Below are 22,394 nucleotides of genomic sequence, written 5' to 3'. Positions count from 1 at the left end.
AGTAACTGAGAGTGGAGAGGAGGAAGAAGTTGTTTGCAGTGAGGGTGAGGAGAGACTGGCACAGGTTGTCCAGGGATTCTGTGACTCTCTGATCCACAACCTCCCTGCAGGTGTTTGAGGCCAGGCTGGATGAGGCCTTGAGCAACCTGGGCTGGTGGGAGCTGTCCCTGCCCATGGCAGGGGGTTGGAGCAAAGGCTGAATGAACAGGATGGGTCCATCCCACACAGTGGGGATGGGGAATTCTTTTGGTTGGAAAGGCAGCAGGAGCAGTAGGTGGCAAATTACCCAAGCAGCTGAGCTGGGCAGCTGTGGCAAAGCAGGAGATACGGCGTGACATGAGGGTGTCTGAGCCAGCCCAGGGGGGAATGGTTTGGAGCTGAGGAAGAAGTCCTTCAGGATAAGCATGGGGAGACTCTGGAACAGGCTGCCCACAGGGGTCATGGATGTCCCCTCCCTAGCAGTGTTCAGGGCCTTGATCAACCTGGGCTAGTTGAGAGGTGTCCCTGCCCATGGCAGGAGGGATTGCAGTAGATGATCTCAGAGGTGCCTCCGGATCTGAGCCATGCTGTGACCTCCAAGGTGCCTTCTAGCCACGCCGCCAGCCTAACGAAGCTCTGCCTCTGGCCTGCTGCTGGTAGCCAATGTCACAAATTGGCATTTGCCAAAAGCCAAGGCCAAGGGTGCTGCTCACCTCTCTGCCTTTCTGCTGCCCCAGGAGGACATCCTGGCCCTGAGGAGACAGCTGTCCCTGGCGGGCGGGCAGCTGCGCCAGTCCGAGGTCTCACGCAAGCGCCTGGAGATCTGCAACAGGAAGCTGCTGCTCTTCGTGCAGGTGAGTGATCAGCCACCCCTGCGCCCTTCTACCTGGCAGGTCCTGCTCCATCAGCAAGGGGAAGCTGGGGGCTGATCTGTCACACCCTCAAAAGGCACTGGCTGCTGGGTAGGAGTAAGTGGGAATGGCCTCAGCAGTGCTCAGCTACCTGCTAGCGACGTGGGGCAGGTGCTGCTGGTGGCTCTGCTGTGCCCAGCTCACCATGGCTGCTGATGGAGGCTTCTCCAAGCAACTCTCTTGGACAGGTTTCTTGGGGCCAGACTCCTGTTACTGGTGCCCAGGGACAGGACAAAGGGCAGTGCTGGAAGTGCTGGGACACAGTAAGATATCCATGGGACGCTTATGGCCGAGAGGCCAATGGTGTCCTGGGGTGCATGAAGAAGAGTGTGGCCAGCAGGGCAAGGGAGGTTCTCCTGCCCCTCTACTCTGCCCTGGTGAAATCACAGCTAGAGGATTGTGTCCAGTGCTGGGCTCCTCACTTTGAGAGGGACAGAGAACTGTTGGAGAGTGTCCAGGGGAGACCATGAGGATGACGAAGGGATTGGAACATCTGTGTGAGGAGCAAAGGCTGAGAGCCTGCAGAAGAGCAGCCCCAGAGGGGGGATCTCTGAGCAATGCTCAGCAAGAGATAAAGGAGCTCTGGGGGGCAAGAGGCTGGGGCCAGACTCTTGTCAGTGGTGCTCAGGGCCAGGATAAGGGGCAAGGGGCACAAAGTAGCATCCAGGAGGTTCCATCTGAGCAGGAGGAGAAAGTTGTTTGTCGTGAGGGTGCTGGAGGCCTGGAGCAGGCTGCCCAGAGAGGCTGTGGAGTGTTCTTGTGTGGAGAGCTTCCAAGGGCAGCTGGGCACTGTGCTGCTGGGCAAGCTGCTGTGGGTGCCCTGCTTTGGCAGGGGTTTGGGCTGGATGATCTCCAGAGCTCCCTTCCAACCCCACCCTGCCGGGATTCTGGGATGCTGGTTGAAATGTTGTCTTTCAAGCTTCCCTTTGTCTAAGTGATGGTTGCTTCTCTACACAACAAAGACAAACTTGCAGAGTGGTTTTGCTTTTCCACTGTCCCTCCTCCCCCCCCTCGGACTTCCTGCAGACTCTCACACAGAATTGCTTTTGTCTTTGGACTGAGCCTTGCTCTGTTTCACTCGTACCAGCAATAGAAGCTCCTGTAACTGGTGAAGTGGCCAGCACGGGAAGCACCAGGTTCAATATGTGACAGAATCTCAGACTGCTTTGGGCTGGAAGGGACTTGGAAGGTCATCCAGTGCCGACTCCCTGCCATGGGCAGGGACACCTCCCACCAGCTCAGGTTGATCAAGGCTTCATCCAGCCTGGCCTTCAACACCTCCAGGTGTTGGCAGAATCTGTGGTCACAGAATCACAGTAGGTGATCATAGATCACATTCTGTATCCACAACCTCCCTGGGCAACCTGTGCCAGTGTCTCCACACCCTCACTGAAAGGAATTTCTTCCTCCTCTCCACTCTCCATCTCCCCTCTCCCAGCTCAAAGCCACTGTCCCTTGTCCTGGCACTCCCAGCCCTTGTCCTTCCCTCCCCAGCATTCCTGCAGCCCCTCCACCTACTGGAAAGCTGCTCTAAGGTCTCCCTGGAGCATTCTCCAGGCTCCACAGCCCCAACTCTCCCAGCCTGTCCCCATAGCAGAGGTTCTCCACCCCTCTGATCATCTTGGTGGCCTCCTCTGGCCCCACTCCAACAGTTCCAGCTGCTGATATGTGCTACAGCTACTGGCAGCCTGCCCCAGGAGCTCAGTGGCTCAGAGACTATGTCCTCTGCTTTCAGAGGAGGAAGAATTAAACCACCTCCAGACCTGCAGCACCACAATCTGGTGCCTGCCTGGTGATAGGCAGGACTCTGGAAGTGGATTTGACTTAACCCCAGGGTCAAAGAGCTCAGGATTTTGAGCAGTGGAGCAAAACATCTTCCCATTTTCACAGAGCCCTCAGTGGTGGTTGAGAACTCCCCAACCATGCAAGCTAACAAGAGCCTGCAAGTGCAGCCAGCAGCTCATGGCCATCACCACTGACACAGAGCCTGCAAAGTCATTCTTTGGAGGAGTCTTTTTTGATGCTGCACTTTGTAGGCTTCAGTGTTGGGCTTAAAATGCCTCATTTAGCTGTGTCTGCATATTTGCATAGGCTGTGAGCACTGCCTGAGCTGCAAAAGGACTTCAGACACTGGCTTCAAGGGCAATGAATAAGCAAAAGCTGATTACTGTCATATTAAATCTGATCACTAGGGAAAACCCCAGGGGGGGTTGTTCTCAGGAATTATTCCTTCCTATGAGTCTGAAACATCTTTTTGAAACCTCTTTTTTGTTTAATTCCATTTTTCCCCCCTCTTTTTTGTTCTTTTGTCCCCCCTTTTTGTTCTTTTGTCCCCCCTTTTTGTTCTTTTGTCCCCCCTTTTTGTTCTTTTGTCCCCCCTTTTTGTTCTTTTGTCCCCCCTTTTTGTTCTTTTGTCCCCCCTTTTTGTTCTTTTGTCCCCCCTTTTTGTTCTTTTGTCCCCCCTTTTTGTTCTTTTGTCCCCCCTTTTTGTTCTTTTGTCCCCCCTTTTTGTTCTTTTGTCCCCCCTTTTTGTTCTTTTGTCCCTTCTTTTTGTTCTTTTGTCCCTTCTTTTTGTTCTTTTGTCCCCCCTTTTTGTTCTTTTGTCCCCCCTTTTTGTTCTTTTGTCCCTTCTTTTTGTTCTTTTGTCCCTTCTTTTTGTTCTTTTGTCCCTTCTTTTTGTTCTTTTGTCCCTTCTTTTTGTTCTTTTGTCCCTTCTTTTTGTTCTTTTGTCCCTTCTTTTTGTTCTTTTGTCCCCCCTTTTTGTTCTTTTGTCCCTTCTTTTTTGTTCTTTTGTCCCCCCTTTTTGTTCTTTTGTCCCCCCCTTTTTGTTCTTTTGTCCTTTCCTGTTTTAATTTGTCCTTTCTTTTTCTTTTGTCCCTTCTTTTTCGTTTTCTTTTTGTTGCCTGGCAGAATGTCCACAAGGTCCTGAGCACCTCCAGTCATCTGCCAGAGGAGAAAAGGTAGGAGAGATGGCTTCTGGGAATCTTCCAGGGGAAGATGAAATGTCCTTTTGTGCCCTTTCTCAGGGGAAGGTGATTCACACACAGCTCACCCAGGGTTCCTGAACCCGGTGTCACTGTGGGAAAGATGATCTAGAGGCTGCTGGTGGATTGGGGCTTGGAGGGAGGAGTGGGGGTTGGCCTCCACCTAGGCTTTGTAGGGGAGTGAGTAGGTGAAACAGTCCTCTGGTTAAATTGCTCTTGTGAGCAGAGAGCTTAAGGAGGCTGTTGGAAAGGAGCAGAGCTCTGAGCCACCTCCTTTTGCCACCAGAAGCCAGTTGGTGGCTTCAGTGCTGTGTCCTCTTATTAGGGATTACAGGAACTGCCAGAGTGTAAGCAAAGATCTGGCAATGACTCTCAACTGCAAGAAGGGTTGCAGAAACAGAGTCCAGTCTGCTTTAAGGTGAACCTAACTCCTGCCACCTGGGAACAAAGTGTGGCACAGCTTGATCTGTGTTTTTAACTGCTCACAGCATTGAGCATGGACAATCATACAATCACAGAATGCTCTGGGATGGAAGGGACCCCCAAAGCTCATCCAGTCCAAGCCCCTGCACTCAGCAGGGACATCCTCCACCAGAGCAGGTTGCCCACAGTCCTGTCCAGCCTCACCTTGTATAGCTCCAGGCATGGGACCACAACCACCTCCCTGGGCAACCTGCTGCAGTGTTCCAGCAGCCTCCTGCTGCAGAACTCACATCTGATCTCAATCTGCTCTGCTCTGAAGCCATTGCCCCTGGTCCTGTCCCTGCAGGCCCTTGGGAACAGTCCCTCTGCAGCCTGCTTGTAGCCCCCTTCAGGTACTGGAAAGTCTCCCCAGAGCCTTCCCATCCCCTTCCAGGTTTTAAGAATGACTGAAAAGGATTTTTAAGTTTCCAGGGCTGTTACCGATCATCTGATGAAGGAAAAATGGTTTGGAGAACACAAGAAAAATATGTTGAGATCTCTGTAACACAACAATAGAATCATAGTTTCATTAAGGTGGGAAAAGGCCTCTGAGCTCATCCAGTCCAGACAGCATCCCAGCACCACCATGGCCACCAAACCCTGGCCCCAAGTGCCATGGGCACACCTTTCTGGAACACCTCCAGGGATGGGGACTACACCACCTCCCTGGGCCAGTCCCTGACCACTCTGGTAGCCAAGACATTTTTCCTCCTAACCTAAGCCTCCCCGGCACAATTTCAGGCCATTACCTCTTGTCCTATCACTGGTTAGTTGGGAGCAGAGCCCAACCCCCACCTGGCTGCAGCCTCCTCTCAGGGAGATGGAGAGATCAATGAGGTGTGTCCTCAGCCTTTTCTCCAGACTGAACAACCCCAGGTCTCTCAGCTGCTCCTCCTACATCATCCCCCTGCAAACCCCTCACAGAGCCTCCTGGTGATCAAGGACTAGAGAACCTCTTCTGTGAAGAAAGGCTGAAAGAGTTGGGGCTGCTCAGCCTGGAGAAGAGAAGGCTCAAGGGAGACCTTAGAGCAGCCTTCCAGTGCCTGATGGGAACCTCCAGGCAGGCTGGGGAAGGACTGCTCAGAGGGGCCTGTGGGGACAGGCCGAGGGCAATGGTTTGGAGCTGGAGCAGGGCAGAGTTAGGTTGGACAGCAGGAGGAAGCTCTGCACAGTGAGAGTGGGGAGAGACTGGCACAGGCTGCCCAGGGAGGTGGTGGAGGCCATCGCTGAGATGTTTGAGATCAGACTTGCTGTGTTCCTGGGCAGCCTGCTCTGGCTGGAGCTATCCCTGCTGAATGCAGGGGTTGGACAAGATGCCCTGGGAGGGTCCCTCCCAAGCCAATGCAAGCTGTGAATCTGTGCTGCTGAGCAATGGAGATCAGCCCCCCAAGCACCCAGAACTGCCTGAGAATGCCCTTCCCGAGAGGCTGGCCAGGATTGACAGTGACCAGTCCATGATGGAGGTACTGATGGCACTTTCCATATTTGTAAGAGCCAGCAGTGAGACAGAAGAGGATAAAACAGAGGCAGTCTCAGACACATCTCTTCCATCTTCAGATCTTGTTGACCTTTTGCTATCAGAAGCTAAAGAGCTGCTAGCGCCAATCCTCTCCAGCAAGGAGGGTAAGCACCCAAGGACCTGGAGAAACCTGCACTCCAGCAAGTCCCCAGGACACCTGCCACTCTGATTTACCCTTCCCACCACCTTCCATCCTTTTCCCATACCAGTTAAGGTTCCCCTGCAGGGTCCCTGATGCCCTCATGCTAACCGAGGTGGAATTGCCCTCGGTGTCTCTGTGTGCCTCAGCTCTGAGTGCCAAGGAGTGCCAGGGTGTGACTTGTGCTCAGAGCCAGAGGAAAGGCACTCAGACAGGATTAACAACCCCCAAACCCTTCCAGGCAGGAGGCAGGGAAATGCTGCTGGAGCTCAGGAGTCAAACCCTCTCCCGCAGGCAGGACCGTGGCTCCAGATGGGCTCAGCAATGGGTTTCAGCCCCCCGAGGCTGGCAGCAAACAGCCTCCCTGCACCAGCTGCACCTCTGCTGCTTTCTGCTCTGTGGGAAAGGTTTTCCCTGCACCCAGACTGGACTCCCTCAGGTGCAACTTCTGCCTGCGGCCCCGGATCATGCTGGCTGCTGCTGCCAGCAAGAGCTTGGCTCCACCATCCCTGTAATTGCCATTGGAAGCAAGAGTAGGTGCCCTGAGAGCAGCTCTCTGCCTCCTCTTTGCCAGGCTAAACAAGCCCAGCCCCGCACAGCCCTGCCCAGCCTCTCCCTGCAGGGCATAAACCCTCGGGGCTGCCTCTGCCAGACCCTGGCCAGTTTCTCAGTAGCTTCAAAGCAGGGACCCAAACCTCCCTTACTCCACCCAGGATCCAAACCTCCCTTATGCCATCCAGGTGTGCCTGCAGCAATGCTGAGCAGAGGGGAAGAGTCATCTCCTCTTCCTTTGGTGTACAAACCAGCCCAGGTTCCCTTCCCCTCACACAGCCTCCATCTAGTTCCCTGTCCCAGTCTGCAGCTTTGAGCTTGGCCCCCAAGGCAGAAGCATTATGTGGCCCCCACTTGTCTCCTTCCACGCAGCAGGAGAACTTCTGCTCTCCTCCATGGCACAAGCAGGTCAGCAGACAGCCTCTCACAGGTGCACAATCTTAGCTTCTGTTCCCCAACCAAACACAGCCAAAGCCCAGCACTGACTTGGTCTCAAAGCCCAGAACCATCCCAGGAGGGTATCAGCATTCCCAGGCTTCCTGCATCCTTTCCCTGTCCATTAGCATCGTCTAGCAGCTCTGCTTGCTCCTGCCGTGGTCCAAAGCCTCCACTCACAGCTGACTGCTTCCTTTTGCAGCTTCACCGTGTGACAGGGACCAGTGCCTGCCTGCTGAAGGGATCCCAGAGTACAAGGAGTAGGTGTCAAAGCCACCCTGGGCTGGAATTGTCACCCTAAAAAATCCCTCCTGTTCCTTTTGTTGGCTTTTTATTAGTCTTTTGCTTGGCAGCTTTGAGTCAGACCATCTAGGAAAGGCCAGGTCAGAGCAATCCATCCCTGCCCAGACAACATGCCCAGGACAGGACATTAATGGATACCTCTTTTGTTCCCTAAAATGTTCTTGTAGGAATTGATGGGTCTATGACTCCTTTAGCTGGCATCTTTATAGCCCACTGGGAGTCCTGAGCAAGGGAAAAAGAGCCATGCATGGACTGATGGAATGGATTGGAAGGGACCTTCCATATCGTCCAGCTCCAACCTCATGTCATGGGCAAGGACACCTCCCAACAGCCCAGGATGCTCAAGGCCTCATCCAGCCTGGCCTTCAACACCTCCCTGGGCAGCCTGTGCCAGCCTCTTCCCACCTGTACTCAAACAATTTCTTCCTCCTCTCCACTCTGAGTCCTCTCCCAGCTCAAAGCCACTGTCCCTCAGCCTGGCACTCCCAGTCCTTGTCCAAAGTCCCTCCCCAGCTCTCCTGCAGCCCCTTCAGCTACTGGAAGGCTGCTCTAAGGTCTGCCTGGAGCCTTCTCTTCTCCAGGCTCAACAGCCCCAACTCTCCCAGCCTGTCCCTGACAAAGAGGTTCCCCAGCCTCTGAGCATCTTCATGGCCTCTTCTGGACCCTCTCCAGTAGCTCCAGGTCCTTCTTGTGGTAGGGGCACCAGTGCTGGAGGCAGTGCTGCAGGTGAGGTCTCGCAGAGCAGAGCAGAGGGGCAGAATCCCCTCCCTGTGCTGCTGCTCTCCCTGCTCTGGCTCACAGCTGGCTCTGGGCTGCCAGTGACCATTTCCCGGTTAGGGAAAGCATTTTCAGCCCTGTGGTGGGCAGCAGAACCTTGCAGCAGCCAGGCAAATTCCACAGCCTTCTCTTTTCCTTCCTGCATAGCCAGCTCCGCCTTCAGGGGGGTCCTCTGTGTCCTTCTCCCACAGTGCCTAAGACCTGTCTCTCATTTTCAGCCACCTCCACCAGAAGCCCACCTGGCCCCCTCCTGCCAGCCAGGCCAAGAGCGACCCAGCGCAGCCGCCCAGCCCAGCCAAGGACCTGCCGCAGTAGCCTCCAGGAGTCTCCCACGGCGTCTGGCTGTGACCCAGCTGCTGCTGTGCTGGGAGATGGGCAGGACACACCTCGAGTGCTTCACTTTCCAGGCAAACCAGACTGAGAAAGCAGCTTTCTTGACACAAGATTAAGTCCTCCTAAGCACCCAAGACTTTGCCAGCAGCCTCCCTCCTGCGTGTCTACCTCCGAGCTATCATCCAAGGCTATTTGCTCATGGTTCTGCAGCTTTATAGGATAACACAAACAACCTTCTCAAGAGGCTCCAAGGGCCTGGATTTCACTAGCAGCCTTTTAGAGCTTGTATCCTGGCTAGTGAGAGGAGCGTGAAGGTAGCCAAGGGACTCAGGAGTCTCCAGCAGATTCCTTTTTGGGGTTTCATCCGAAAAACCAAAGCGTCTTTAGCGGCTGTAAAATGAAAGCATCTTCAGCTGTAGTGTCCTAGCTGTGCTGGGAGAGATTCTTCTCCTTCTCTTCTTCTTCTTTTTTTTGGTCTAGCTTATCCCAGCTGCAATGCTTGAAGTGGAGAGCACCACCTCAGCAAGCTGGCCACAGAGAGCGTGGAAAGAGCCAGCTGCATACCAGCGGTGCCACCCAACACTCCCTGCAAGGCAGGAGGGGGCACAGCGACCACATATCAGGGAGGGCATCCCGGTGGCACTGGGAAACTGGATCTGTGTGAGGCAAGAGTGGAAGCAAAGAGGCAGGCGTGGGCTGGAGAGCCAAGAGGAGCTCTGCAAAATAAAGTGGCAAGGCTGCTCACAAGGCTGTTTGCTCCTTGTGGCTGTGGTCTCAGAGAGAAATACCCTCCCTGGGTCAGGGAATTGGGGAATCATGGAGAGTCACAGGATGGTGGAGTCAGAGAAATCACAGAATGATGGAAGCAAAGAGTCCTAGAAATGATAGAAACCTGAAATTGTGGAATCATGGAAATCTTTAAATCATGGAATCATAGGAATCATGGAATAGTGGAATCATAGAAATCATAGAACCATGGAATTGTGGAATCATAGAAACATGGAGTCAATCACAGGATCATAGAAATCCTAGAAGTCATAGCATCATGGAATCACAGAAGTGACAGACACCTAGAATTACAGAATCAGGAAATCATGGGATCATAGAACCACATAAATCATGGAACCATGGAATCATAGAAGCCATGGAATCACAGAATGTTTGGGCTGGCAAAGCCCTTTCAGCTCCTCCAGTCCAACAGTTCCCTAACTCTGCCCAGGCTGGGGCTGAGCCATGGTGCTCAACACCACAGCTCTGCCTCTTGGAAACACCTCCAGGCAGCTCTGAGGTCTCCCTGGAGCCTTCTCCTCTCCAGGCTGCACACCCTCAGCTCCCTCAGCCTGTGCTCACAGCAGAGCTGCTGCAGTCCTTGGATCGTATTTGTGGCCTCCTCTGGCCTCACTCCAGCAGCTGAGTCCTCCTTCTGCTGGAGACAGCAGCACTTGAGGCAGGATAGGAGGGGAGGTCTCAGCAGAGCAGAGTCCAGGGGCACAATCCCCTCTCTTACCCTCGGCCCACCCTGCTCTGGCTGCAGCCAGCACACAGCTGCCTGCTGGGCTGCATGAGGGCACTGCTGGCTCCTGGGGAGCTGCTCAGCACCCAACACCTCCAAGGTTCTTTCTTCAGGGCTGCTTTCAACCCACTCTGCTCAACCCAGCCTGAGGTTGGCCCAACCCAGCTGCAGGACCTTGCCCTGTGACTTGCTGAACCTCGTGCTGTTGGCACTGGCCACTTAAGCCTGCCAAGATCTGTCTGTCTGGATCCTTCTGAATGGATCCCTTCCCTCCAATGGGTCCAGCACACCACACAGCTTGATGTCATCAGCTGACTTGCTGAGGGAGAAGCTCAGTGCCACTGCCCATGTCACTGACAAAGATGTGAAACAGCACTGGGCTCAGCACAGACCTCAGAGGAGCTCCAGATGGTCACTGGTCTCCAGCAGGGAGGTTGGGCAGGTAGCCACCGAGGCTTTATCTCCAGAGGTGAATGTCGAAGAGAGCCATTAGCACTGTGCTTATCTGCAGCCTGATGGCTGCGGTAACCCAACCTGCTCTACATGTGCTGCACTCCAGCTCATTACAGCTCCAGTTTCATTTCTGCCACTGATCTCTGCCACCTCACTGGGTGACCTTGGGCAGCACGCTGCAGCTCGGTTTTGCACCAGGATCAGCAGACAGGATCAGCTTCTCTGAGCCCCAGGGACCCACTGGAAATGGGGTGCAAACCCCTGGCACAAACGGATCCAGCAGGAGTGGGCAGAGGTGCTGCTGAGCCCTGGTTTCTGGGAGAAGAGCTTCAGGCTTTTAACTTTCATTGACTCTTACAGAGTGCCAGCAGGGTGGGGTGGGAAGGGACCCCTGCAGATCATCCAGTCCAAGTCCCTGCCAAAGCAGGGCACCCACAGCAGCTTGCCCAGCAGCGTGCCCAGCTGCCCTGGGAAGCTCTCCACACAAGGACACTCCACAGCCTCTCTGGGCAGCCTGCTCCAGGCCTCCAGCACCCTCACAACAAACAACTTTCTCCTCCTGCTCACATGGAACCTCCTGACTGCCACTTCGTGCCCATTGCCCCTTGGCCTGGCCCTGGACACCACAGACAAGAGTCTGGCCCCAGCCTCTTGCCCCCCACAGCTCCTTTAGCTCTTGCTGAGCACTGCTCAGCTGCCCTCTGGGGCTGCTCTTCTGCAGGCTCTCAGCCTTTGCTCCTCCCAGAGCTGCTCCAGGCCCCTCAGCAGCTTTGCAGCCTGCCCTGGACTCTCTCCAGTAGCTCTCCATCTCTAAACTGCAGACTGAACTTTTGCTTAGGTTCTGTGAAGCAGGACAGGCTAAAAGTCGCAGAGGTGAAAGCCAGCCCTGAGTGCTGCTGTGGAGACCAGCAGGTCCAGAGGAGGCCAAGAAGATGATCAGAGGCTAGAGAAACTCCCCTGTGGGCACAGGCTGGGAGATTTGCAGCTGTTGAGCCTGAAGAAAGCTCAAGGGAGATCTCAGAGCAGCCTTCCAGTAGCTAAAGGGGCTGCAGTAGAGCTGGGGAGGGACTTTGGACAAGGGCTGGGAGTGCCAGGATGAGGGACAATGGCTTTGAGCTGGAAGAGGAGAGAGTGAGAGTGGAGACAAGGAAGAAATTGTTTGTAGTGAGGGTGTGGAGACACTGGCACAGGTTGCCCAGGGAGGTTGTGGATCACAGAATCACAGAATGTGATCCACAACCTCCCTGAAGGTGTTCAAGGCCATACTGGATGAGACCTTGAGCATTCTGGGCTGCTGGGAGATGTCCCTGCCCATGGCAGGCAGTTGGACCTGGATGATCTTTGAAGTCCCTTCCCACTCAACTCGTCTTGGGATTTTATGGCAGTCCTAGGTCTGCTCCCACCAGTGAAGGCTGCAGAGCCTCCTCTTCCTCCCAGCTCCACTCCATGACACTGAACTGGCCTGAAGCCCAGCTCTAGAGAGTGGAAACAGATTCCCTGCTGCCTGAGATGTGGCTCTGAACAGCAGCTGAACTTTGCTGATGAATTTTTCAAGAGGCTCTTTAATATTTAACCACCTCTGGCTTCCTGAGGCTTGTTGAACACGTGTGGAAGAGGCCCAGGAAGCACCTTTGGGTGATGCTGCATCGAGGGCTGCCTGCCCATTGCACCATCATCTTCCTCTTACATAAGGCTGAGTCTGCCCCACAACCTCCAGAACTGGCCACAGAACCTTCTGGCCTCACTGAGTTCAGCATGGCCACAAACTTCCTTTGCAGACACTTCAGAACCTCTGAGGACTGACCACAGAACCTTCTGGCCTCACTGAGTGCAGCACAGCCACAAACCTCCTTTGCAGCCTCCCCAGAGGCCAGCAGCTCCTGTAAGCAGGGCAGCAGAAGTACCAATGCCATGCAGAAGCTCCTCACATCCTCTTCTGCACCACCTCATTAGGGTTTCTGCTCGGTTCTTCAAGTTGATGCCCACATAAGAGGCTTAGGAAGTTGAGAGGATGAGTTTGCAGCAGAAAAACTCCCAGTAAAGGGGGAAGTGGAAGCTGAAAGGTATCCCCAGAGCAGACCTCCTTCCTTCCTGTTCTGCTTTCTAACTGCAGAGCCTGGCAGCAGTTCTTCTACGGGGTGAGAACTTCTCTCCAAGCAGCTCCCAGGGGAAGAGCAGAGGGCTGGATGCCAGCCCTTCAGGCAAGCACTCAGGCCTCGAAGGTGGAAGGATAAGAAGAGACTTCATGGCCTGCCAGGTGAGGGAGGTGATTGTCCTCCTCTGCTCTGCTGAGGCTCCACCTGCAGGGCTGGGGCTGGCTTATGTGCCCCAACACAAGGCGAACATCAAACTTTCATGGTCCAGAGAAGAGCCCTAAAGATGATCTGCTGGCTGGAGCACATCGCCTGTGAGGCCAGGCTGAGACCATTGGGTTGTCCAGCCCAGGGAAGGCTCCAGAGAGACCTCAGAGCAGCCTTCCAGTAGCTGAAGGGGCTCCAGGAGTGTTGGGGAGGGACTTTGGTGAAGGGCTGGGCGTGCCAGGACAAGGGGTGATGGCCTCAGACTGGAAGGAGCTGGATTGAGATGAGACATTAGGAGGAAATTCATCCCCATGAGGGTGATGAGACCCTGCCTGGGACAGGTTGCCCAGAGAAGCTGTGGAGGCTCCAAGCCTGGAAATGTTCAAAGATAGACTGGATGGGACCTTGAGCAACCTGGTCTAGGAGGAGGTGTCCCTGTTCATGGCAGGGGTGTTGGAACTGGATGATCTTTAAGGTCCCTTCCAATCCAAACCAGTCTGGGCTTGTATGATTCTGTAAGTCATGGCCCTTGGGAGAACCAGGAAGAGCTGTGGGAGGGGAAAAGGTATTCCCCAACAGGGGAAAGTGCCAGGGTGACCTTTGGGCAGGAGAAGAAAATATGCTGGAAAACAGGAATTCCAGTGAGGGCTGCTGAGCAGAGGAAAGATGGAATGTGAAGGGATGGGATTGGGTGGGATAGCATGGGATGGGACTCACCAAAACTTCAATCAGATGTAGTGACAAGAACGAAAGGAAAACTAATCTGATTAGGTCATGGAGCAGCAATGGGTTGGGGTCTGCAGCAAAAAGGTTGAAGGAGTTTTCTATTATCTTGTTTCCTCTGAAGAAAGTGAACCCTGCTGGAGGCATGGAAGAGCTTCTCTCTGAGCAGACAAAAGGGAATTCAGGAAGGTAAAAGCCAGATTTAATTTGTAACACAAATTGTTCTAGGCTTTGGATAACTTTGTAGAACCACAGAACTGATTTGGTTGGAAAAGGCTTTCAAGCTCATCCAATCCAACCAGCAACCCAACCCAACCACGGCCACCAAACCCTGGCTCCAAGTGCCATGGCCACACCTTTCTGGAACACCTCCAGGCATGGGGACTCCACCACCTCCCTGGGCAGCCTGGGCCGGGACTTGACCACTCTTTTGGGGAAGAAATTTTTCCTCTTCTCCAACCTAACACTCCCCTGGCACAATTTCAGGCCATTGTCTTTGCTTCTATCACTCGAGACTAGGGAGAAGAGCCAACTCCCCACCTGGCTGCAGCCTCTCTCAGGGAGCTGTAGATAGCAATGAGCTCTGCCCTCAGCCTCCTCTTCTCCAGCCTCAACACCTCCAGCTGCTCTTCCCCAGCTCTGCTCTCCAGACCCTCCATCAGCTTTTGATGCTGTTGTGTGAAAGCCTCCAGGAGAAGCTTCCTGCTCTGAGCCTGCAGGCTGCAGCCTTGAGGGCTTGGACATTTGGGTGGCTCTGTGGGTTGTTGACAGGTCAGGCTGTTCTCCTTGGCCCAAGGCTGCAGGATGCTGCAGGACAGATTGCTGAGCAGAAATAGGAGCAGAGTTTCCTGCGGGACCTGCCCGGAGAAGGGAGCACTGCAAAGCCAGAGGTGATCAGGAAGCAGAAGCAGCCAAAGCAGCAGTAAATGTCAGGCTGATGTTTATCTGCATGCCAAGTGGCAGCTGCTCCTTGAGGAGATCTTGAAAGGAGGCTTTGAAGGTGCAAAACATTAGGGTTTGGTCTCTCCCACATCTGTCTTCTCTACCACTTCTCCTGTTCCCCAGGCCCATTTCTCCTGCCTCACTCTCGTGGTGAGGAACTTCCTCATCACGTCCAGTATGAATCTCCTCACCTCCAGCTTTGCTCCATTCCCCCAGACCTGTCACTCCCTGATAGCCTAAAAAGTCCCCCCCCCAGCTTTTTTGTAGGCCCCCTTCAGATCCTGGAAAGCCACAAGAATGTCACCTCAGAGCCTTCTCTCCTGAAGGAGCCTTCTCTTCTGAACAGCCCCACCTCTTTCAGTCTGTCCTCATAGAAGAGGTGCTCCATCCCTCTGAGCACCCTCGTGGCCCTTCTCTGGACACTCTTTAGCCTGTCCACATCCCTCTTGTAATAGAGACTCCAGGTGGGGTCTCACCAGAGCAGAGTAGAGGGGGAGAATCACCTCCCTCACCCTCCTGGCCACACTTCTGCTGCAGCCCAAGATCTGGTTGGCTCTCCAGGTGCAAGTGCACACTGCTGGCTCATGCTGAGCTTCTCGCCCACCAGCACCTCCAAGTCCCTCTCCTCAGGGATGTTCTTCAGCCACTCACTGCCCAGCCTGGATTTGTGCTTGGGATTGCCTTGACCCAGCTGCAGGACCTTGCACTTGGTCTTGTTGAACCTGACGAGGCTGGCTTGTGCCCACCTCTCCAGCCTGTCCAGGTCCCTCTGGCTGGCATTCCTTCCCTCCAGCCTGTCTGCTGCACCACACAGCTTGGTGTCGTCAGCAAATCATTGAGGGTGCACTCAGTGCCTCTGTCCATGTCACCAACAAGACTGGTCCCAGGAGGGACTCCACTTAACACTGGCCTCCACTGGGGTGTGGAGCCATTGACAGCCACTCTTTGGGTGCAGCCATCAAGCCAGCTCTTTATCTATCTAGTGGTTCACCCATCAAACCCACGTTTCACCAGCTTGGAGACCAGGATGTGGCGCAGGACAGTGTCAAAGGCTTTGCTCAGGTCCAGGTAAACAACATCAGCTGCTGACATATCCCCAGACACCACAAGAAACTTCTTCCTTGGAAGGGCTCGCAAAGCCTGACCCAGGCCGCCCAGGAAGGTGGTGGAGGCCCCCCCCCGGGAGGCGTTTCCAAGAGGCAGAGCGGCGGTGCTGAGGGCCGGTGTGTCCTTCGCGCCCCTCAGCGGCGCTGCTGCCGGGCGGCGGCGGCGGGCGGCACACGTGCGCGGGGCTGGGCGGGGCCAGGGCCGCGCTTCGCCCCGCCCCCCGCCGCATCGCGGTGGGCAGCGCGCGGCGGCGCGCGGGGGCGGTGCCCTGCGCGGGGCCGGGGGCGGGGGAGGGGGCGGTGCCGGGCGCGCGGCGGTTGAAGCGGCGGCGGCGGCAGCGTGGAGCCGGCGGCAGCGTGGAGCCGGTGGCGGCCGAGCGGCGCCGCGGGCTGGAGTCCGGGGCTGGGCGGCGCCGCTGCTGCTCCGTGATGGGCACGGCCGTGCTCCAGGTGGGGAGCTGCGGGACGCGTGGCGGTAGGGAGAGGAGCGCGGCGTTGGCTCCTCGGGGCCGCTGCGGGAGGGTGGGTGCGTGAGCGTGAGGGGGCTGAGGCGCGGCCGCGGCGTGTGCCAGGGCCCTCTGTGTGGCGCTGAAGGAGGGGGACCGGTGAGGGGATGTGGGGAGCTGCTGGGAGCCGCTCGTCCGTGCAGATATGGGAAGATGCGAGGGAAATTTTAGTCATAATCCTACGGGGATTAGGGAGGGAGCGGGTGGGAAGGGAGCGGCAGGCTCAAGCTGGCAGCATGGCTGAGGGTCCCTTCGGGCACGCTGCAGTAGATGGGTTTGAAGTTTGGTGGTTCCGGTCCCGCTCAGAGGAGGCTGGACCGCGGCTGGCTCTGCCCTGGCTCGGTGCTTCGCCTCAGAGCAGCCTGGCCCGCAGCGAGTGGGACCCAGCAGCTCAGCTGCCAGCCTAGGCTCGGCTGCTGAGGTCTCCGTGGGTCTTAAACTTTAGCACATCCTCCCCGAGGGGTTTGTAAACGCAGGCTGACCCCAATCGGTTGCTCCGAAATGTATTGATGTATTTGGGTCAGGTTCTATATAAAACCCCACTGGCTTTAGGGCAGGGTTAAACCAAGCATGTGCTGTTCTCCAGGTCACTTGGCTTAAGCTCCTCCGAGGGGCGAAGTCGACTCCAGGACACCGAGCAGAGAGGTTCTCAGGGCTGGTGAAGGGAGGTTGTGTAGAGCTCACCTGCGTCCAGGGCAAGCTACAAGGGTTTCTGCTGCTCCTCTCTTGTCTGTCTAATGTCCTGCTGACTGCACCTGTTCTAGCTCTAAGTGTTAAGGTTAATCACAGACTCAAAGGCTTGCTTTAAGTTGGAAAAGCCCTCTAAGATCATTGGCTCCAGCTGCCAACCCAGCACCACCATGGACACCAAACCCTGGCCCCAGGTGCCATGGCCACACCTTTCTGGACCACCTCCAGGCATGGAGACTCCACCACCTCCCTGGGCAGACTGGACCAGCTCCTGACCACTCTTCTGGGGAAGAAATATTTCCTCCTCTCCAATCTAATGCTCCCCTGGCTCAGTTTGAGGCCATTTCCTCTCGTTCTGTCCCCTCAGACTAGGGAGCAGAGCCTGACCTCCACCTGACTGCAGCCTCCTCCCAGGGTGCTTTTTCCTGGCTGAAAAGTGTGGCCAGCAGGACCAGGGCAGTCCTGCCCCTGTACTCAGCATTGGTTAGGCCACACTTCGAGTGCTGTGTCCAGTTCTTGGACCCTCAATTTAAGAAGTTGAGGTGCTTGGACGTGTCTGGAGAAGGGCAGCAAGGCTGGGGAGGGGCCTGGAGCACAGCCCTGTGAGGAGAGGCTGAGGGAGCTGGGGGCATGCAGCCTGGAGGAGGCTCAGGGCAGACCTCATTGCTGTCTACAGCTACCTGAAGGGAGGCTGTAGGCAGGTGGGGTTGGGCTCTTCTGCCAGGCACCCAGTGACAGAAGATGGGGACACAGCCTCAAGCTGTGCCAGGTAAGGTTCAGGCTGGATGTTAGGAAGAAGCTTTTCACAGAAAGAGAGATTGCCATTGGAGTGGGCTACCCAGGGAGGTTGTAGAGTCCCCATCCCTGGAGGTGTTTAAAGGGAAGCTGGATGAGGCACTTAGTGCCATGGGTTAGTTAATTAGAAGGGTTAGGTTGGTCTCAATGATCTTAAAGGTCTTTTCCAACTTGATTAATTCTGTCATTCTGTAGAGGGCAATGAGCTCTGCCCTCATCCTTCTCCAGGCTGCACACCCCCAGCTCCCTCAGCTGCTCCTCCGCAGCCCTCTTCTCCAGATCCTTCCCCAGCTCTGTTGCCTTCCTCTGGCCCTGCTCCAGCCCCTCAATGTCCTTCTGGCATCTGGCAGTGTGAGAGCCCCAAAACTGACCCCAGTCTCTATTCCTAAACTGAGCTGCTGGAGTATTAACCTGTTGGCTGTTGTGCTGTTAGATAAAATGGCCTGGGTAAGAGAAAACTTCTTATTCTAGAGCAATGAGGGTCTTTCCCTCGAGGAAACTTGCCTGCTGCTGCAAATAGCAGAGATTTAGTCTGTGGCTGGGTGTAAAAGCTGCTTCTTTGGTGAGAAAATGACCTTAGGAAGATGTGGAAGTGTTGGGCATGGAGTTTGTTCTGCTGCGTACAAGGCAGAGCCCTTAGATTTACACAGCTCTGAGCGCCAAACACTCTCGGGTGTTCCTTTTTCTTCTTCCCCTCTCAGCCACAGAGCCTGTTCCTCATTGTGCTGTGAAGGATGTGTGAATGTTGTTGTCTGAGTGTTTGTGCTGCTTGTCTTGTGGGATCCACACCAGGGCTGCAGGCATCTCTGCAAGCTGGGCAGAATGCTGTCCAACTCCACAGCTGGCTCAGAGACTTCCCTGCTGCTTCTCCCCTGCTCCATAGGTGATTCTCAGGGGACTAAGATGAAATCCTGCCTGAGATGGCTGCTCATGAAAGATAGTAAAGGCTTCTTCTGGCATCTCTCCACCTTGAGGCTCCATTATATCACACCATCAGCAATGCTGTGGGCAGCAGGAGCAGAGCAGGGATTGTGACCCTGTGCTCAGCACTGGAGAGGCCACAGCTCGAGTCCTGGGTTCAGTTCTGGGCATCTCGCTCCTAGAAGGACATTGAGGGGCTGGAGCAGGTCCAGAGAAGGGCAACAGAACTGGGGAGGGGTCTGGAGAACAGGGCTGGGGAGGAGCAGCTGAGGGAGCTGGGGGTGTGCAGCCTGGAGAAGAGGAGGCTGAGGGCAGAGCTCATTGCTCTCTACAGCTCCCTGAGAGGAGGCTGCAGCCAGGTGGGAGTCAGACTCTGCTCCCTAGTCTCAGGAGAGGAACTGTCCTGAAATTGTGCCAGTGGAAAGTTAGGTTGGAGAGAAGGAAAAATTTCTTCCCCAAAAGAGTGCTCAGGACCTGGCCCAGTCTGCCCAAGGAGGTGGTGGAGTTCCCGTGCCTGGAGGTGTTCCAGAAAGGTGTGGCCATGGCACCATGGGGCCAGGGTTTGGTGTCTATGATGGTGCTGGGTAGATTGTTGGAGTTGATGATTTTAGAGGTCTTTTCCAATCCAAACAATTCCATGATTCCAACCTACTTATGCCCAAGTTCTGATGAGAAAGCTCTAATAAATACCCTAAGGCTTGGTGTCATCTCATGATGTGTGTAAAGCATCAGATTCTGTGCCAGCATCTACCCAGGGGGAAGGCATTTTGGGCAGGAGGAATGGCACCTTCCTGTCCTTGCTCCAGGAGTGGGGAGGAAAGACACAGCTCTGCAGAGTCCTCCTTTCTCGCTACCTGGCCAATACCAGCCTAGGTCCTCAGCTGGCTTCCACACATTGGAATAGTGTTTGAGGAGCCCTGGAATTCTGCTATTTTCAGCACTTCTTTGTCAAAACCCATAGAAAGAAAGAAAGGCTCAGTTGTTCTCTTGAAGCCACCACAGGTGTGTGGGAGAAGTGAGTCAAGTCACTTGCTGCTGGCTTTCCGCACCCAGCAGCAGGCAGCTCTGCTGTGGAGAGGGCTGAGTCGAGTTGCTGCTAAGCTGGCTGAGAAGCAGGACTGGGCTGGGGGCTTTGAGGCAGGGCTTACTCTGTAGTGAATAGAAAAACTCAGTCTGTGGCTTCCCCAGAGCTGGCTGCATTCTGCCAAGTCAGCCTCTCCTAGAGTAAAAGATGAGCATATGGAAAGTCCCTCAGGTGCAGAGAGGATGGTTGGAAATCAAATGGAACCACAGAATGAGAGTGGCTGCCTCTGCTCCCCTGGCTGTGCCTCTGCTGCCCTGGCTGTGCCCAGTGAGGTGTGTTCCTCAGGGGAGTCCTCATTGCTCTGCCACTTCAGTCGAGATGCAGCAGTAGCTTTGCCTGCTCTCTGTACCCCAATTCTATGGTCCTGCTCTTTCAGGAGGATTGGACTCGATGACCTATGGAGGTCCCTTCCAACCCTTAACATTCTATGATCCTGTGACAATCCTGCTCTGCTCAGACCTCACCTGCAGCACTGGGTCCAGATCTGGGCCCCCAGCACAAGAGAGACCCAAAGCTGCCGGAGCAGGTACAGAGGAGGCCGAGAGATGCTCAGAGGTTGGGTAACCTACCCTGTGGGGACAGGCTGGAAGAGTTGGGAAGGTTCAGCTTGGAGAAAAGAAGGCTCCAAGGAGGCCTTGGAGCTGCATTTCATTATCTTAAGAGTATCTACAGAAAGGCTGGGAATGGCTTGTGGGGATAGGACAAGGGACAACGGTTTGGAACTGGAGCAGGGCAGAGTTAGGTTGGACGCCAGGAGGAAGCTCTGCACAGTGAGAGTGGGGAGAGACTGGCACAGGCTGCCCAGGTTGAGGCCATCCCTGGAGACATTTGAGATCAGATTTGGTGTGTCTCTGTGCAGCCTGTTTTGGTTGGAGCTGTCCCTACTGCCTGCAGGGGAATGGGCAGGATGCCCTTGGAGGGTCGTTTTCAACCCAATGCAAGCTGTGGCTTTCTGATGCTACCAAAGGGAACTGCGTGTGTCATCTTCCACCAGGGGCTCCTATCCTTGCACTTCCTGCCCCCTTCCATGCCCTCTTTCCCCTGGAAGCTGGGCTATCAAGCTTATAATGAGCTCTCTGCCTTCCAGGGTTTTCTTCATCTGTGACTTGCTGGGGACAGGCTGCAGCTGAAAGGGTGCAGGGGCCAGCTGGCCTCAGCAGGGAACTGGCTGCTGTGGGCACTGCTGTCACAGTATGCTTTGGGATGTGGCACTGTGGCTGCCCTCTGTGCTAGGTGTGCAGTGAGTGGCACCCCTCTGGCACCTCTGCCCAGAGGGCCCTGTGCAGCAGTTGTGGATGATGTGTCCCACTCAAGTCTGGTCACCTTAAGGGCTTCTGAGGAGAGACTCAGGGCACTGTGACCCCGAGTGTCCTGCATGGACAGACTTTGGGTAACAGCAAGCTGTGAGCCTGGAGAGGAGAAGGCTCGAGGGAGACCTTAGTTCACATTCTGTGGTTCTGTGATCCACAGCTTCCCTGAGCAACCTGTTCCAGTGTCTCTCCACCCTCACTGCAAAGGATCTTCCTCATCTCCAGTCTCAGTCTGCTCATGAGGATGAATATCTTCAGCTCAGGTGGCCTGGAAGGTCTTGCCTCTCTCTCACCTGTGTCTATGTGCCCTGAGCAGCCTCGTTGGTTGGTTTTGGTTTTTCCAGGAGTTGCAGCTGGAGCCTTTCTTGCCTCAAGAAGCAGAATGAGTGTCGTGCAGCTCTGCCTTGAGAAGAAGGCATCGAAGGTCTGCTGCTGAGCTCTCCTCGAGGTATGAAAGGTTTTTTGGGCTAACTCTTTATTCCACAGCTTCCAAGGGACATCACAGAATGCCAGGGATCCCAAGGATCACCTGGTCCAGCCTCTCTAGGGTTCACAGTGCAGTTGGAATGAGCCTGCCCAGCACCCTACCAAACTGAGTCTTACAACTGTCCAAGGTAGGAGAATCCCCTGCTGCCCCTGGGAGCTGATCCCAGTGTCTGCCTGTGCTCATGGGGAAACATTTCCTTCTGGAATCTAATAGGAATTTCCCCAGCAGTGACTTGTCCTCATCACCCCTTGTCTTTCCTGTGGGAGTCCTTGTGCAAAGGGAATCTCCACCTTCCTGGCAGCCACCCTTTATGCACTGGTCGATGGCAATAAAGTCTGCCCTGAGCCTTCTCTTCTCCAGACTGAACAAACCCAGCTCTCAGCCTTTCCTTGTATATCTCTCTGCCACACAACAAATTCCTCTCAGGATTCTTTCAGCAGAGCAGTATGGGGCAATAAACTGTGGCAGCCACCAGGGAGCTGCAGATGTGTCTGAGCATGGTTAAGGCAGTTGAAGTGCAGCTTGCCAACCTGCTGTTGCTGGCTGCATTTCTGACTGATTCCAGGCCCAATCCTAGAACTGTTGAGGTTGGAAGGGACCTTTGAGATCCTCAAGTCCATCAAGATGCCCTGAGTCTTCCTGCTGTGGTGGAGGTCTCTGACCTCTGCCCACAGAGTTGTAGGGCTTCATGGTCTAGCAGGTGAGGCCAGCACAGGGAGTGAGGTGCAGCTAAAGCCATTTGCTGCAGCTTCTCTTGCTCTCTCTGTGCTTCCTGGGCAGGTCGCTGCAGAGCCTGGCCTGGCACTTGGCGTGGTCATGTTACAGCCTTGCGTTACAAGGTGTCCTGTGCCTCTGGGCTCGGGTGGCTGATACCTGATAGCGGCCTGGCCGGCCTGCCTGCCCCTGCTCTGCTCACTCCAGTGTAAGCTAGATGCTCTCTGTGCTCACTCCTGCACAGGCTGGCTTTTAGCACCAGTAAGGCTCCGAGAGGTTCAGCAAGTCCTGAGTGTTGCCCCTTGAGCAAGGTGATCCTCTGCGGAGCACCCAAGTGTGTGATCCTGCTGCCAACATTTCCCTGCTCAGGTACTCAGTCTTTTTCAAGTCTCTTTCCCCTCTCCCTTGCTTAAAGTTGACTGTGGGAGGATGTTTTGCAGCTGTCTCTCAGGGAGA

The 22,394-nt window shown here is 55.0% G+C and overlaps 2 protein-coding genes across 9 annotated transcripts in view; both read left to right on the top strand.

The window, feature by feature from the left end:
• Nucleotides 1-8,820, top strand: part of LOC135180599 (syntaxin-binding protein 4-like) — a 61,436-nt gene extending 52,616 nt beyond the window's left edge. For 4 of the 8 annotated variants that reach the window (XM_064153169.1, XM_064153168.1, XM_064153165.1 and 1 more), the window contains exons 18-22: nucleotides 717-833; nucleotides 3,801-3,850; nucleotides 5,829-5,959; nucleotides 7,184-7,241; nucleotides 8,280-8,820. In XM_064153169.1, the coding sequence (XP_064009239.1) occupies nucleotides 717-833; nucleotides 3,801-3,850; nucleotides 5,829-5,959; nucleotides 7,184-7,241; nucleotides 8,280-8,376 (453 nt within the window). In that variant the 3' untranslated portion in view covers nucleotides 8,377-8,820. Of the gene's footprint in view, nucleotides 1-716; nucleotides 834-3,800; nucleotides 3,851-5,828; nucleotides 5,960-7,183; nucleotides 7,242-8,279 lie in introns of those variants that run through there. The other 4 variants (XM_064153166.1, XR_010304500.1, XM_064153170.1 and 1 more) reach the window with 4 other exon arrangements.
• A 6,965-nt stretch (nucleotides 8,821-15,785) lies between these two features.
• The window catches only part of SEC14L5 (SEC14 like lipid binding 5), a 39,081-nt gene continuing 32,472 nt past the window's right edge, over nucleotides 15,786-22,394 (top strand). The window contains exons 1-2 of the mRNA XM_064153164.1: nucleotides 15,786-15,881; nucleotides 21,082-21,185. The gene's annotated coding sequence lies outside the window, so the exon portion shown is untranslated. The remainder of the gene's footprint in view (nucleotides 15,882-21,081; nucleotides 21,186-22,394) is intronic.

The sequence above is a fragment of the Pogoniulus pusillus genome, chromosome 13 (genome assembly GCF_015220805.1).
Source record: "Pogoniulus pusillus isolate bPogPus1 chromosome 13, bPogPus1.pri, whole genome shotgun sequence".
Classification (NCBI taxonomy): domain Eukaryota; kingdom Metazoa; phylum Chordata; class Aves; order Piciformes; family Lybiidae; genus Pogoniulus; species Pogoniulus pusillus.
The sequence above is the reverse complement of the archived record's forward strand: the minus strand, read 5'-3'. Positions and strand labels throughout refer to the sequence as shown.